At 49.7% G+C, this 14,450-nt stretch overlaps 2 protein-coding genes across 2 annotated transcripts in view; both read left to right on the top strand.

Annotated features, from left to right (window-relative positions):
* LOC142871489 (small ribosomal subunit protein uS14-like) overlaps positions 1 to 14,450 on the top strand; it is a 399,345-nt gene that overhangs the window by 179,500 nt on the left and 205,395 nt on the right. The gene's annotated exons all lie outside the window — the stretch shown is intronic.
* On the top strand, positions 88 to 4,835 carry REM2 (RRAD and GEM like GTPase 2). The gene is made up of 5 exons (XM_012752689.2): positions 88 to 273; positions 1,530 to 1,871; positions 2,403 to 2,476; positions 3,658 to 3,865; positions 4,243 to 4,835. Exons 1-5 carry the CDS (start codon positions 171 to 173, stop codon positions 4,536 to 4,538), a joined length of 1,023 nt encoding a protein of 340 aa, XP_012608143.1. The 5' UTR covers positions 88 to 170; the 3' UTR covers positions 4,539 to 4,835.

The raw sequence follows: 14,450 nt of genomic DNA, 5'->3' as shown, positions 1-14,450 counted from the left end.
TCACTGCTCATTAGCATGTGTGACCTCATCAGGGGGTGGGACAATTTCCCCAGGTGTCTGGGGGGAGGGCGTTTGTGTGTGTGGGGGGGTGGTATTTAAAGGAAAAAGCTGACAGTGCTGCTGAGTGAGGGAGCGGGTGCTGCGAGCCGCCGGGCTGCACACGCACACCGATGCACACGGAGCCCGACACCGACATGGACACGGACACAGAAACCACAGCACTCTGCCCCTCTGGCAGCCACCAGGCCTCCCCCCCAGGGACACCCACACCAGGTGAGGGCTAACCTGGGCAGGTTCGGGCTGAAAACTATGGGGGTGGGCGCCAAAGCTATGATGGGAGGTCTGAACTAGGGGTTGAAAGAGCTTGAACCCAATCAGCAAGAGGGGAAGAGCAAGTCAGGAAGTAGAGAAGACCCCTCCTCACATAAGGACTGGGGCTGGGTTAGGGTGGAGGGGGAGAGGAGCTGCCTAAGTGCCCCCTCCCCCATCACTCCCAGGGGTTTGCTTGAGAAAGTGTACCTGGTCCCTAGATCAGCCTCATTCCCAAGGGCTGGGACAGGCCGGAGGGAAGGGGAGGAGAGGGGCAGCCTACAAACCTGGGAATCAGGGCAGGGGGCTACCCGGGGGACCTGTTGTAAGGGTTTCTTCTGGCTCCGGGGAGGCCCTGGCTGCCAGCCAAGTATTGATCCTGGGCTATTTCCAGCCTCTCTCCATCCCCCTTTGTTGTGTCTGTTGTTCCTCCTCCAGTTACCCTGACCCATGCATTGTCACTCTCCTTTTCGCTCAGCTCACTCAGGCACACTCTCTCTCTACCTCTACCTCTCGGAGAACACAATATTCTCTCCCACTCACAGGGACTGCCAGGGATGCAGGATTTTCACGCAGCCATGTGGGGGGGGATGCTCACCTACAGGGCCCCAGGAAGCAACAGCCCCTCTCACCACCCCCCTAGAGACCAAACACAATCATCCCAGAGAGCAAGAGCCCTGTCCTTTTGCTAGGAACAGGCTCCCCACAAAGTTTCTGACTCTGCCAGTATCTACCTACTCCTCAGAAGCTGGACAGCAGCTTGTTTCTTATCCCCTCTGCCCCTCCTAGGTGTGGGGAGTACCAGTGCAGGAAGCTAGAGGAGGCAGGGCCTCTTGGTGGAAGGAGGGGCAGCCTCCCCCCACCCCAAGGGCCAGAGTCCTAGTCTAGGGGTGTGCCTGTGTGTCGGTGTAAACTGTGAGTGGGTGTGTGAGCCTGTGTACAGATGCCTCTCCTGCATGGGGCATGTTTTGAAACAGGTTGTGGCTGGGACCACACTGGGAAAGCCATCATGTCATCTCCACGGAGGCTCACCAGTTCAGGCTTCTGGGGAGTTTAGTGTAAGAGGTCATGCCAAAGAAGATTCTCAGTTCCTTTAGGGTCCTAGTCATAGACTGGGTGTGGCTGGGCCTCTGAAGCCAAAGCAGCCTGGATTTAGCCGTCTGCAGATGGCTGGACGTACCCAACTCATAGCCTCCTTTTCTTTGCTCCTCCCTTCCCAGAAGCAGATGCCACACTGCCGAAGAAACCAGAGAAACTGTTGGCAGGGTTCGATCGGGGTGGGCCACCCTCTGCCCCAGGAGCCCCCAGACGAAGAGGCAGTATGCCTGTCCCCTACAAGCACCAGCTCCGGCGGGCCCAGGCTGTAGATGAACTTGACTGGCCACCTCAGGCTTCATCCTCTGGCTCCTCGGACTCCTTGGGCTCAGGGGAGGCAGCCCCTGCCCAAAACGATGGCATCTTCAAGGTCATGTTGGTTGGGGAGAGCGGCGTGGGCAAGAGCACCCTGGCAGGCACTTTTGGCGGTCTCCAGGGAGACAGTGCTCATGAGCCAGAGAACCCAGGTATTTGAGGAAGCTTTGTGTGGGTCAAGAGGGCTCTGGGTCCTAGTCAGGGATGGAAGTGCTTGTGACAAGAGCAGCCCCTGCCAGTGTGGTGGCTCACGCCTGTAATCCTAGCACTCTAGGAGGCCAAGGAGGGAGGAATGCCTGAGCTCAGGAGTTTAAGACCAGCCTGAGCAAGGGCAAGACCCTGTCTCTACAAAAAATTAGCCAGGTGTGTGGTGTGCGCCTGTAGTCCTAGCTGCTTGGGAGGCTGGGGCAGAAGGATCACCTGAGCCCAGGAGTTGAAGGTTGCAATGAGCTATAATGGCGCCACTGCACTCTACCCAGAGCAACAAAGACTGTCTCAAAAAATGGGCAGCCCCTGAAGGACAGAAGCTAAGAGAGGCTTCTCCAGTGCTTTCTATTAAAGCCCCTCTGGAGGGGGATGAGGGCTCTCTGGGGCTGAGATTTGAGGTGTCACTGGTTACCAGGTCTCACAAGTGCTAGGGAACCCCCTAATGGGCTTTATTCCCTCTCCCTATTTCCCAACAGAGGACACCTATGAGAGACGCATCATGGTGGATAAAGAGGAAGTGACTCTAGTTGTTTATGACATCTGGGAACAGGTGAGAATTAAGATGTGACTGCAAGCAAGTGATGAAGCTGAGAGAACTGGGGAAGGGCAAAGTCTGGTGGAACTGCAGGCTCTGGTTTCAAAATGTATTAGAACCTGTTCTTTCATTTGTATCATCGCAGAGAGCAATGGCCCACAGCAATGTGGATACCACGGCCTGTGGCCATAAAAGCCATAGTCTTTCCAAGATCTTCTGACCCCAAGGAAACTTAGGATCCGAATTTGACAAATCCTGCAGCTGCAAGCCAGGCTGAACACCCTGAAATTGACCCCATCCATAAATTTTTCAGCCTAGAAGAGTCTGATATGACACGACCAAGACTCAGGGCTCTGGAATATCAGGAAAGGGGGGAAAAAGTGAGGACTTCTTTTTTTTTTTATTTCGGCATATTATGGGGGTACAGATTTTAAGGTTTCAATAAATGCCCATTTCCCCCCCCAGGACTTCTTAATATTTGGACATAAAAGTTACTATGTAGAACCGAGTAGTCAAATTACATATACTTTCATAGCATTCATTTTTTAATCAACAGCTTAAGCATAAAAAAGTAGGATGGCTACCCTAGTCTAGGAGCTTATATCCCCAGTTCCCCCAGGTGCGGCTCACATTACTAACTTCTCCCTCCTCCACAAACATGGGCTGGGTGCAGTGGTTCACACCTGTAATCCCAGCATTTTGGGAGGCCGAGGTGGGAGGATTGCTTTGAGGCCAGCAGTTCCAGAGCAGCCTGGACAATGCAGCAGGATCCCTGCCTCTACAAATAAGAAAAAAAAAATTAGCTGGGCTTGGTGGTGCACCTGTAGTCCCTGCTATTTGGGAGGCTAATGCAGGAGGATAGCTTAAAGTCCAGGAGTTAGAGTGAACCTTAATCACACCACTGCATTCCAGCCTTGGCAAAAGAGTAAGACACTGTCTCAAAAAAAAAAAAAAAAAGGCATGGAATTCTGCCATTAATTAGCTCTGCTATCCTAAGTAGATACCTTCCTTCTCCCTCACAGCCCTCATCTTTGTGGTGTAGATGTTGGACAGGATCTGCCAGTACATACCTACTCCTCAGAAGCTAGGCAGCAGCTTCAGCTTTTTACCGGCTCTGCCCCTCCTGGGTGTGGGGAGGCACCCCTCTCCTACACTTCCGGCCCTAACATTCCACGACTCTCTCTGCCTATCTGCAGGGAGATGCTGGAGGGTGGCTGCGGGACCACTGCCTTCAGACCGGAGACGCCTTTCTCATAGTCTTCTCAGTCACTGACCGCCGAAGCTTCTCCAAAGTTCCAGAGACCCTACTTCGTCTTCGGGCTGGGAGGCCGCACCACGATCTCCCTGTCATCCTCGTTGGTAACAAGAGTGACCTGGCTCGTTCCCGAGAAGTATCACTGGAGGGTGTGTATTCTGAACCAATTCCATACTGGCAATCTCAGGGGAAAGCTTTCCCTTCCAGGTCACCTTTTCTCCCTAAGGCCTTTTTACCCTCACAAGCTATACTCACTTGCACTTAGCCCCAGGCTAACCCCCAATTACCCCACTCCCAAGACCATGAGAATCTCTTCTCTTCACTCCCCCGCACCTCTCCTCAAGGCCCCTTTGTCCCTCTCCTTCTCATCTCTACCGACCCACCTTGTGATCTCAGCCTTGATCTCTGTTTCGAGATTCACTAGTCCCAGTCCCTTTCCACCGCCCGTCCGGGACCTCCCCAGGCCCACCCTTCTCCCCGGGCCCAGTGCGGCCCAGTGGGCGCCTGAGCCGGTGCCTTCCTGCAGAGGGCCGCCACCTGGCCGGGACGCTGAGCTGCAAGCACATCGAGACGTCGGCCGCGCTGCACCACAACACGCGGGAGCTCTTCGAGGGCGCCGTGCGCCAGATCCGGCTGCGGCGGGGCCGGAGCCGCGCCGGAGGCCAGCGGCAGGAGCGGGGCAGCCCCGAAGGCCCTGCGCCGTCCGCGCGCCGCGAGAGCCTCACCAAGAAGGCCAAGCGCTTCCTCGCCAACCTGGTGCCGCGCAACGCCAAGTTCTTCAAGCAGCGCTCCAGGTCGTGTCACGACCTCTCCGTGCTCTGAGCCGCGGTCGCCATGGCCACTGCGGTCGCCATGGTCACCGCGCCCTTCGTCCGCCCCCTCGCCCCGCCCTGTCCCATCCGGCTTCCTCAGTCGAGGCCGTCTAGGAAACCAAAAACTCCCAAGATGCCCCGGTGTGGCTGCGGGGGCGGGCCCAGGCTGGTGGGCGGTGTCCTTCTGACACCTCCGGGCCCCGCGGCGCCCAGGCGGTGAGGACGCAAACTTTGGGGCGGGCGTGCTGCGACCGGTGGGCGGGGTGGGTTCTGGCGGTTCAGGAAGGAAAATAGTTCTGCAAAAGGTATTTTGTTTCTTATTAATGCACGTTTGGCCACCTCTGCTGTAAAGAGATCCTAAAAGCGAGAATTGGAAAAGTGCTGTGTAGACTTCTTGGTGGAGTTTATCTCCTTTGTACGCTGCGTGAATATGCCTCACCTTTAAGAAATTCTTAAAGGTATAGTCGTGGAGACACTTCCAGAGACTTTGCAGAAAACATTCTGGCTTTTATCTGCCACTCTTGTCCACTTTGCCTTTAAGGAGTTCTTAAAGGCAAGGGCCTGGAAGCGCTGTCCTTGAGATTTGATTCTGTGACTTACCATTTCAGGACGGCACTTCCCCTTTAAGGTTATTAAAGGTAAGGTGTGGACAGACTTTCTGCGCTCAGATGCCGGCAAATGCCGGCCTGAAGAGCTGAGTGGTGGCAACCCCCTTTGGCCAGGGCCCAGGAGGCACCAGCAAGGGGCCACCTCTTCCCTTTTCAATAAAGAATTTTTCTACTGCATCTATTCACTTTGTTCTCTGAATCCCTGGGGAAGGGCTGGCTGTCGATGGAAACTGCTGTTACAGACGAGGAAACAGGCCCAGAGGAGCTAGGAATCTAATTGTCCAAGGCTGTGGAACTGACTTGGTCCTGAGGTCGTGCATGTAAAAGGGCCACTGGCCCTTACAGATGACAGGTCCACTTCGTGCATTTGATGGTGAGAAAACAGGTCTGGAGAGGAAAAGGAACCTGCTAGAAGTAATCTGTAACTTACTGGCACAGTGGGCCCAAGTCTTCAGACTCTGGGTCCCATCTCCTTACCTACCCTATCCCGCAGGAAACAGGCTGGAGGCTACATTTAGCTCCCAGAGCTACTCAACTTTGACTTGGGTTGGTTCAAGATGGGGCCTGTATCCACCAGGGAGGCACATCAGCTGGGGCATGATGGGGTCTCTCTGCATCTTCTCTGGCAGGGCCCCACAGCCCCAGCTGTCACCTGCAAAGCCCGTGTGAGTACTGAAGCTGTCACAGCCTCCCCTGGGGACGCCCACGCCTGCTGCTGCCTGAGCCATAAGCCTGAACAAAGGGAGCAGAGGCAGCAGCTCCCATCACCCCTAGACATACAGTACAGCTTCCTGAGCACCTGAGGGCCAGGCCTCCACCCTCCCCCACACATTCTTCCAGAACTTGATGGAAAGCAGAATGAGATGTTTCCTGAGTCCTTGTGGCTGGGCAGAATTCAAGGGGGACCAGCCTAGTACGAGTGGTTATGATAATATGAATAATGGTACTATCCTTAGGGATTTATACCCTTTATCTGTTAATTCTTTAAAGACTATATAAGCTGTTACTATTTTACAGTAGAAGAATCAGAGTGTAAGTAATTTGCCTGAGGTCACCCAGTAAGCAACAGTGCTGGGATTCCACTCACGTCTGCTTGATAATGGTGATTTTATCCAGCTTTGCATCTGAGGCTCTGCTTCCAATAAGGGTGGGGGGAAGAGGAAGAAGGGCAGCAGAAGAGATGCAGGGACACAATGAGCAGGGCCATGTGCAGTGGCTATGGTGAAAGGTCCAGAGAAATTACATGGTTATAGTGGAGTAAGCAAGTTCTAAACTCTGGGGACCATGAACAGAGGCAGTTCAAAATTTAAAATGCAGGAAAACACATTGGGCCCATTAAGGGACCAGATGGTTCTACAGTTGGGTTGAAACCTCAGGGACATGAAGAGGAGGGGTAAGAGATGAACATGAAAAAGAGGGTTTGGATCTCCACTGCAAAGGACCTTAAATGCCAGGCAAAGGAGTTTGAGCCCAATTCTGTAGGCAGTGAGAGTCACTGAAGGTCTCTGTATGTGGAAGTGACATAATTAGAATGGTTCTTTGGGAAAAGGTAGCTAGATGTGCATGGGTTGGAGAAGCAGAGGCAAGGCCCAAGGAGCTGAGTTTAGGGGCCAGTAACATTAATATATATGGACAGTAAACTATCCTAAGGGGATGACAGTGGGAAAGGAGAGGAGGCAGGGACTTGAGGGTCGGAATCAATGGGCCTTGGTCACCAAGTGGATGGGTATAAAGAGATAGAAGACCTGCAGGTGGAGGGAGGATGGTGAAGAACCAGGAATTAGAGGGCAGAGGAGATGGAGGAGGGGGTAAGTGAGTTCCATTTTGGAGACACCTAGTTTGAGACACTAAAAGAATATCCATACAGAGTTGCAGCAGCTCCCTGGACAGCTGAGTCTGAAATTGGGAACAAGTTGTGGCAAGAGACAGATATGAAACCAATGTCATGAAGACAGTAGTGAAAGAGCCAGGGGAAAGAATAAGATACAGGGCTGGCTTTATGGATGATGTCTCTTGAGTCTTTGTGTGTCTGTATGCCCTTACCAGTCCCTGCAGTCACACAGGGCCCCATGCTTTAGTCTAATGCTCTGCTGTCGCTGTCTTGAAATTCTCTGAACAAGGAACCCTGCAGTTTCATTCTACATGGGAACTCACAAATTATACTAAGGGAGAGGGTACAGTACAGGCTGGGATCCTTAGCCCCAGACCACAGGTCTGTGATACTTGTGAAATGATATATACAGTTTGATGTGTTTGTAGTCATGCATTTGCCTAAGAATAGGATTCACGAATTTAATCAGATTCACAAAAGTATCTGTGACCCAAAAAATTACAAACCATTGATGGTACTGGTTGCCTCTGGGAAGGGGAACTAGGTGGGTAGAAGACAGGTGTGGGAGGTTTACTTTTCATTGTATACCCTTTTTCTACATTTTGAATTTTTTTTTGAGACAGAGTCTCACTTTGTTGCCCAGGCTAGAGTGAGTGCCGTGGCGTCAGCCTAGCTCACAGCAACCTCAAACTCCTGGACTCAAGCAATCCTCCTGTCTCAGCCTCCCAAGTAGCTGGGACTACAGATATGCGCCCCCATGCCCGGCTCATTTTTTCTATATATATATTAGTTGGCCAATTAATTTCTTTCTATTTATAGTAGAGGCGGGGTGTCGCTCTTGCTCAGGCTGGTTTCGAACTCCTGACCTCAAGCAATCCGCCCACCTCAGCCTCCCAGAGTGCTAGGATTATAGGCGTGAGCCACCGCACCCGGCCTTACATTTTGAATTTTTAACTATGTCATATATTACCTGTTCAAAAACTAAATAAAATAATTTAAAACAAAATGGCAGGGTTCCAGGGAAAGAAGAGGGACCAAGGAGAGTCCTGGGGATAGACAGATGAAGAAGATGGAGAAGCAGCCACCAAAGATGTAGGTGGAAGAACTAGGATTGAGCATGTTGTGGCTACTACAGGGAGGAGGGGGGGGGTTAGTTAATAGAAATAGGGTATCACCAATGGTTAAATGTGGCCACAGAGAGAGGATGAGGAACAAGAAAGGCCCAATGCCCTTCATGGCAGAAGCTTAAAGTATGTATATATTGAAGATAACGATGGCAGGACCTCCCCCATGAGGGGAGCCACACACCACAAGCCTCCCTTCCCCCAGCTCAGCCAGTCCCATCAGTACGACCCATCTGTGTGTTCCCTCCAGACGCCTACAGGGAAGAACTCAGAACAGACTGAAGCCGAAGCCAGGCTCCCGCCAGACTTGGAAGAGGTGGGGTCTTCTCTGAGAGCCAGGCCATCCTTCTTCCCTCTAATCAAGGAAAAGTGGAGCCATTGATCTGAGCTGAAGGAAAGAGGACAGCAAAGGGCTCTGGGGCCTGAGGTAAGGTTCCCTCTGCTCTTTTTTTTTTTTTTTTTTTTGAGTCAGAGTCTCTCTTTGTTGCCCAGGTTAGAGTGAATGCCGTGGTGTCAGTCTAGCTCACAGCAACCTCAAACTCCTGGGCTCAAGCAATCCTCCTGCCTCAGCCTCCCGAGTAGCTGGGACTACAGGCATGTGCCACCATGCCTGGCTCATTTTTTCTATATATATTAGTTGGCCCATTAATTCCTATTTTTTTTTTAATAGTAGAGACGGGGTCTCGCTCAGGCTGGTTTTGAACTCCTGACCTTGAGCAATCCGCCCACCTCAGCCTCCTAGAGTGCTAGGATTACAGGCGTGAGCCACCGCACCCGGCCCTCATGCTCCTCTTGACCACTGTAGTTTTGTCTTGGGGTCTGTATTCCCTTACCAGCCCCTGCTACCCTCACCCCCCCTTGCCCACAATGCCCCTTATTGGCCCTGAGCATAGACTGTGCTCTCCCTGAGGGCCAGAGGAGAGAGCAGTCCAGTGTCTGGGAAAGTATATCCTCTCTGGGCCTCTACCTACAGTTGAGTCTTTAAGTCCTGCTGCATCTAACCCTCTCTAGAGAGAGACTGGAGCAGGGGCTCTCCTCTTCTGAAAGGCTGCCAGGGTTCTAAGTGGAAGTCTTCTGGGTTAAAGCCTCACACCCAGGAAGGCCACACACACACACACACACACCTTTTTACTCATCTAACATTTCAATCTACACTAATCTAAGTAAATTTTTCCTGGACATATTTTTTTTTTTTTGAGACAGAGTCTTGCTTTGTTGCCCAGGCAAGAGTGCCGTGGCATCAGCCTAGCTCATAGCAACCTCAATCTCCTGGGCTCAAGTAATCCTGCTGCCTCACCCTCCCAAGTAGCTGGGACTACAGGCATGCGCCACCATGCCTGGCTAATTTTTTTCTATATATATTAGTTGGCCAATTAATTTCTTTCTATTTATAGTAGAGATGGGGTCTCGCTCTTGCTCAGGCTGGTTTCAAACTCCTGACCTCAAGCAATCTACCGGCCTCAGCCTCCCAGAGTGCTAGGATTACAGGCATGAGCCACTGGGCCTGCCCGGTCTTTTTTTTTTTTTTGAGACAGAGTCTCACTCTGTTGCCTAGGCTAGAGTGAGTGCCATGGCATCAGCCTAGCTCACAGCAACCTCAAACTCCTGGGCTCAAGCGATCCTTCTGCCTCAGCCTTCCGAGTAGCTGGACTACAGGCATGTGCCACCATGCCCTGCTCATTTTTTCTGTATATTTTTAGCTGTCCAATTAATTTCTTTCTATTTTTAGTAGAGACAGGTCTCACTCTTGCTCAGGCTGGTCTTGAACTCCTGAGCTCAAAGGATCTGCCCGCCTTGGCCTCCCAGAGTGCTAGGATTACAGGTGTGAACCACTGTGCCCGGTCAACATTTTAATCTTTCATCTACAAATGCTTGAAGACATTTTGTTCCCTTCAAGTACTAAATATCAACAATATGCCAAACATCTGGACCCTGTGGGGAAAACAAATACATATACCTCTGCCCCTCAAGTAGCTTATAATTAAGCTGGGGAGACATGATAAAGTGGTGCCAGTGCTAAAACAGGCAAAATAGCAGAAAACTATACCACATTCTGGTGGGATACAGCACGTGCTCTCGGAATTCTGAAAGGAAGAAGCAATAAATTTGGAAGACATATTTTAGAATTTGGGCCTTGAAGGCTATGTAGGCTATAGATGGGGGAAAGAAGGAAAAACATTCCTTGTGGGGTAACTACATGGGCAAATGCACAGAGGAGAAATGGTAGGCAGCCCACTATGTGAGCATGTGAGGAAAAGACCCTCCCTATACAGAAGGCAGTTAAATTTGGGTGGATGGTACAGCCAAATTATCAAGGAACCTAAACATCAGACAAGAGCATCCTGCTTCTCAGTCCTTTATCATCTTGGTGGCTTTCTCAAGGTCTCTTTTCATCTATTTGAATGTTGATGTCAAGCTTCCATAGTTTGGTGGCCTTGTAAACTCAAGATGTGACTGGAAATTCAGTGATATCTTAGAAGGTTTTCAGTTAGCACTTAGGATATGTTTCCTGGATAGGGGGGTGGGGGTCTGTGGATGAAGTCACTCTTAACTTCTCTGCTTCTCTGAACCTCAGCTATGCTATCCCAACTCTAAAATGAAGATGATAATACCTACCTTGTAGGATAGTCATGAGGACTAAATAGAAGGGCAAAGATCTTTGTAATTTGTCAAGTCTTATACAGATGAGCAGTGGCAGTAGTTTTTGCAGCCTATAGCCTGGTCCCTATTTAGGTGCCCAAGCAGCTTGCTAAACTCTCAAAACATAGCACCACTCTGGAGATACAAATCTAAGTTGTGATCCACAAGGTCCAATATGCCTCCCATAGGACTCACGGGTAACCTATTATTGGGTTTTGTTGTTTGGGGGAGGTTTAGGGGGAAGATTGGCAACTGGCAACTGTGGTATTATTGTATTGCACAAGTTTCTATTTCTTTCTTGGGTTCAAATTATAACTTGCCGTTAAGCAGAGGACCTCTGCTCATTTAAAATAGTTATTCAGAAAGGACACTCCCAGTGTAGGGCTAGGCTCTGGAGACTAACAAAGGCAGGTGCTGTAGCAATGGCTAGGAGAGGTTAGGAGGGATGCTAAGGAAAGGGCTATAACAGAGAGTACTCTGGGATTTTTCCCTGGCCAGGCAAAGCAAAGGGCGAGTATGGTGGCGGGGCATTCACCTTGATTTTTCAAAACCACCTGTTTGTAATCTGACTATATGGACAGAGCCTCAGGCATAAAAAGAGATTGGGCTAGTGGGATTTATTTTCCTGAAAACTGGGCTGGTTCTATGTGATCCAGAATCTCATGAGCCTGGGACTTTAGTCCAGGAAAAATTATTTTCACTGATGCCTCACCTTTAAAAACCTCTGAAGTTGGAGATAAGAATGAGGTGGGAATGTTGATGACAGTAACAAGTTCTAAGCGCTTCACACTTATCATTTCATTTAATCCTCATACTATCCCTATGAGATAGGTACTATTATCATTTCCTTTTTACAGATGCAGTATGTGCGTTAGGGAAGTCAAGTAACTTACCCAAGCTTATTCAGCTAGTTTATGACAGAAGAGGGATATGAACCATGCAGTGTGGCTCCACAGTGTCACCATTCTGCTATAGGGTGAAGGTCCCTAGCTTGTTTGTTCCCAGGAGTTGAGAGGAGAAGGCTAATTCTCTGTACCACTCATTCAAAACAAGTAGGCTGCATGATGCTTGAAAGTGGATTGAAGCTCCCATCCTTTCTGGAACGTTGGTAACTTTGACAAGTCTCTGATTACCAAGGTCATTGTTTCTTCTTTCTATGATCCAGCACTGACTGGATCCTTTCCAGTCTTCAGGCACCTCATCCATCTACCCAGTGTTTTCAAAAATAACTGCTTAATGGCTCTCCAGTAACTCCAGCCAACTCCTTAAGGGCTCTTGAGAGCAGATCATCTGAACCAGCTAACAAAAGTCATCCAACTTTTTTTTTTTTTTTTTTTTTGAGACAGAATCTTGCTTTGTTGCCCAGGCTAGAGTGAGTGCCATGGCGTCAGCCTAGCTCACAGCAACCTCAAACTCCTGGGCTCAAGCAATCCTCCTGCCTCAGCCTCCCAAGTAGCTGGGACTACAGGCATGCGCCACCATGCCCGGCTAATTTTTTCTATATATATTAGTTGCCAATTAATTTCTTTCTATTTATAGTAGAGACGGGGTCTTGCTCTTGCTCAGGCTGGTTTCAAACTCCTGACCTTGAGCAATCCTCCCGCCTCCGCCTCCCAGAGTGCTAGGATTACAGGCGTGAGCCACCGCGCCCAGCCCATCCAACTTTTTGAAGTGATCTTTGTTCAGCTCTTTCCTTGCCCCTACCTTCCCATGTGATCTAAGTTGGTTGATCCATTTCACATTCACAGAGCTCTCTCAACCAAGAGCACACACCTTGAGGGTAAACCAGTTCTGGATACAGAGTACAAAAGTTGGGAGGGGGGGAAAAGATCTCTGAAGTTAGAAGATTTCAGACAATCAGCTTCTCAGACCAGAATTCCTTTCCTGCATCCAGCTGATGCCTACTGCATTCACCTGGTTGCCATGGAAATATCAGTCTCGGGTGGATGGCAAGCAGCACTTTAGAAAGAAAGTATCACAGGCTACCATGGTAACACCAAAAAGAGTAAAGCTGCATCTTCTCTCCTGGAGGAGTGAGAAAGGAAGGAATGAGGATGCTAAGAAAGGCAGGCTACAAAGGACAACCTTTGGACAGCCTGGCTCTGACTTTCACAAAGAAGGAATTCAATTCAACAGACATTTAATATGTGTAAGGCAAAGCAATAATGAAAAAGACATCTACAGCTGGCCTCATCAGGCTATAACCACCTAGTAAGAATTTTCAAAGAACTGTAAATAAAAGCAGAATAAGACCCACAACAGGATAAATACTGAAAATGGAAATTAACTCCAACTATGGGCCGGGCATGGTGGCTCACGCCTATAATCCTAGCACTCCAGGAGGTCGAGGCAGGCGGATCCTTTGAGCTCAGGAGTTGGAGATCAGCCTGAGCAATAGCAAGACCCTGTCTCTACTATAAATAGAAAGAAATTAGCTGGACAACTAAAAATATAGAAAAAAATAGCTGGGCATGGTGGTGCATGCCTGTAGTCCCAGCTACTCGGGAGGCTGAGGCAGAAGGATTGCTTGAGCCTGGGAATTTGAAGTTGCTGTGAACTAGGCTGACGCCATGGCAGTCTAGTCTGGGCAGCAGAGTGAGACTCTATGAAAGAAGAAAGAAAGAAGGAAAGAAAGAAAGAAGGAAAGAAAGGAGGAAAGGAAGGAAAGGATGGAAGGGAGGGAGGGATGAAGGGAAGGGAAGGAAAGAAGGAAAGGAAGGAAGGAAGGAAGGAAAGGAGGGAAGAACAGGGAGGAAATGCCACCACCTTAGGGAAGGCAGAAGCACCGAACATAAACCAAAAAGTCAGGTGAAAATCCCATTTATTTATTTTTTTAAGAGACTGGGTCCCACTCTCGTTACCCAGGCCGTTGTTCAGTGAAATAATCATAGCTCACTATAGCCTTGACTCCTGGGCTCAAGTGATCCTTCAACTTCAGCCTCTCAAGTAGCTAGGGCTATACACACACATGAAAATCCCATTTGAATTGAGGACTGGTGAGGAAATTCTAACTATGCTGGAAAAGGATCTGGGTCACAGTCTAGTGACTATGATTGTTTTAGTAGAGACTGGGTCTTGCTCTTGCTCAGGCTGGTTTCTCACCTCTACCCCACCCTAACGTAGGAGAAGTTGAGGGAAATTTCTTTTATTTTAGGGTGGGTCCAGAGGCTGTTCACTGCCCCCTTGTCTCTACTCTAACCACCACTTATGGAAGGATGAATAACAAAAAGGCACTGAGTCATACACAATGACATCAGCTGTCACTCATTAGATGCTATCACCTTATATGGGGCAAGACTAGAGCAGAAGTTGTCTCAAATGTTTCCTTACTTCCACCATTGTCTCCCTCCCAGCAAGAGGCTGTGTGAGGAATCAACAAGGAAGAACTAAGGTGGAAGGACCAAAGTACAGGCAAGCCAAAGTAGCTAGGGATAGGAACATAAGGAAACCAAGCAGAGGAGGGCAGGGAGGCAAGTTCTGTGGGTATTTATAATTTGGAGGAGTCCAAGCCAGCCATGAAGAGGTCTGGTTCATGGCCTCAGGATGACTAACAAAAATGGACCCCACTGTGCTTCTCAAGATGCATTAACAGCCAAATCGATAACTATAGGGGACTGGGTCATAGCCAGCAGCTCCTACCTAAAAATAGTGCATTCTCCTTCCCTTCCTCCAGGTCCAGAAAGCAAACTAGCCTAGGACCCAGAAGGGGTGGAGGTGAC

This window comes from Microcebus murinus, chromosome 6 (assembly GCF_040939455.1).
Source record: "Microcebus murinus isolate Inina chromosome 6, M.murinus_Inina_mat1.0, whole genome shotgun sequence".
In the NCBI taxonomy this organism is placed as follows: Eukaryota; Metazoa; Chordata; class Mammalia; order Primates; family Cheirogaleidae; genus Microcebus; species Microcebus murinus.
Note: the sequence above shows the minus strand (reverse complement) of the source record. Positions and strands in the feature narration are given on the sequence as shown.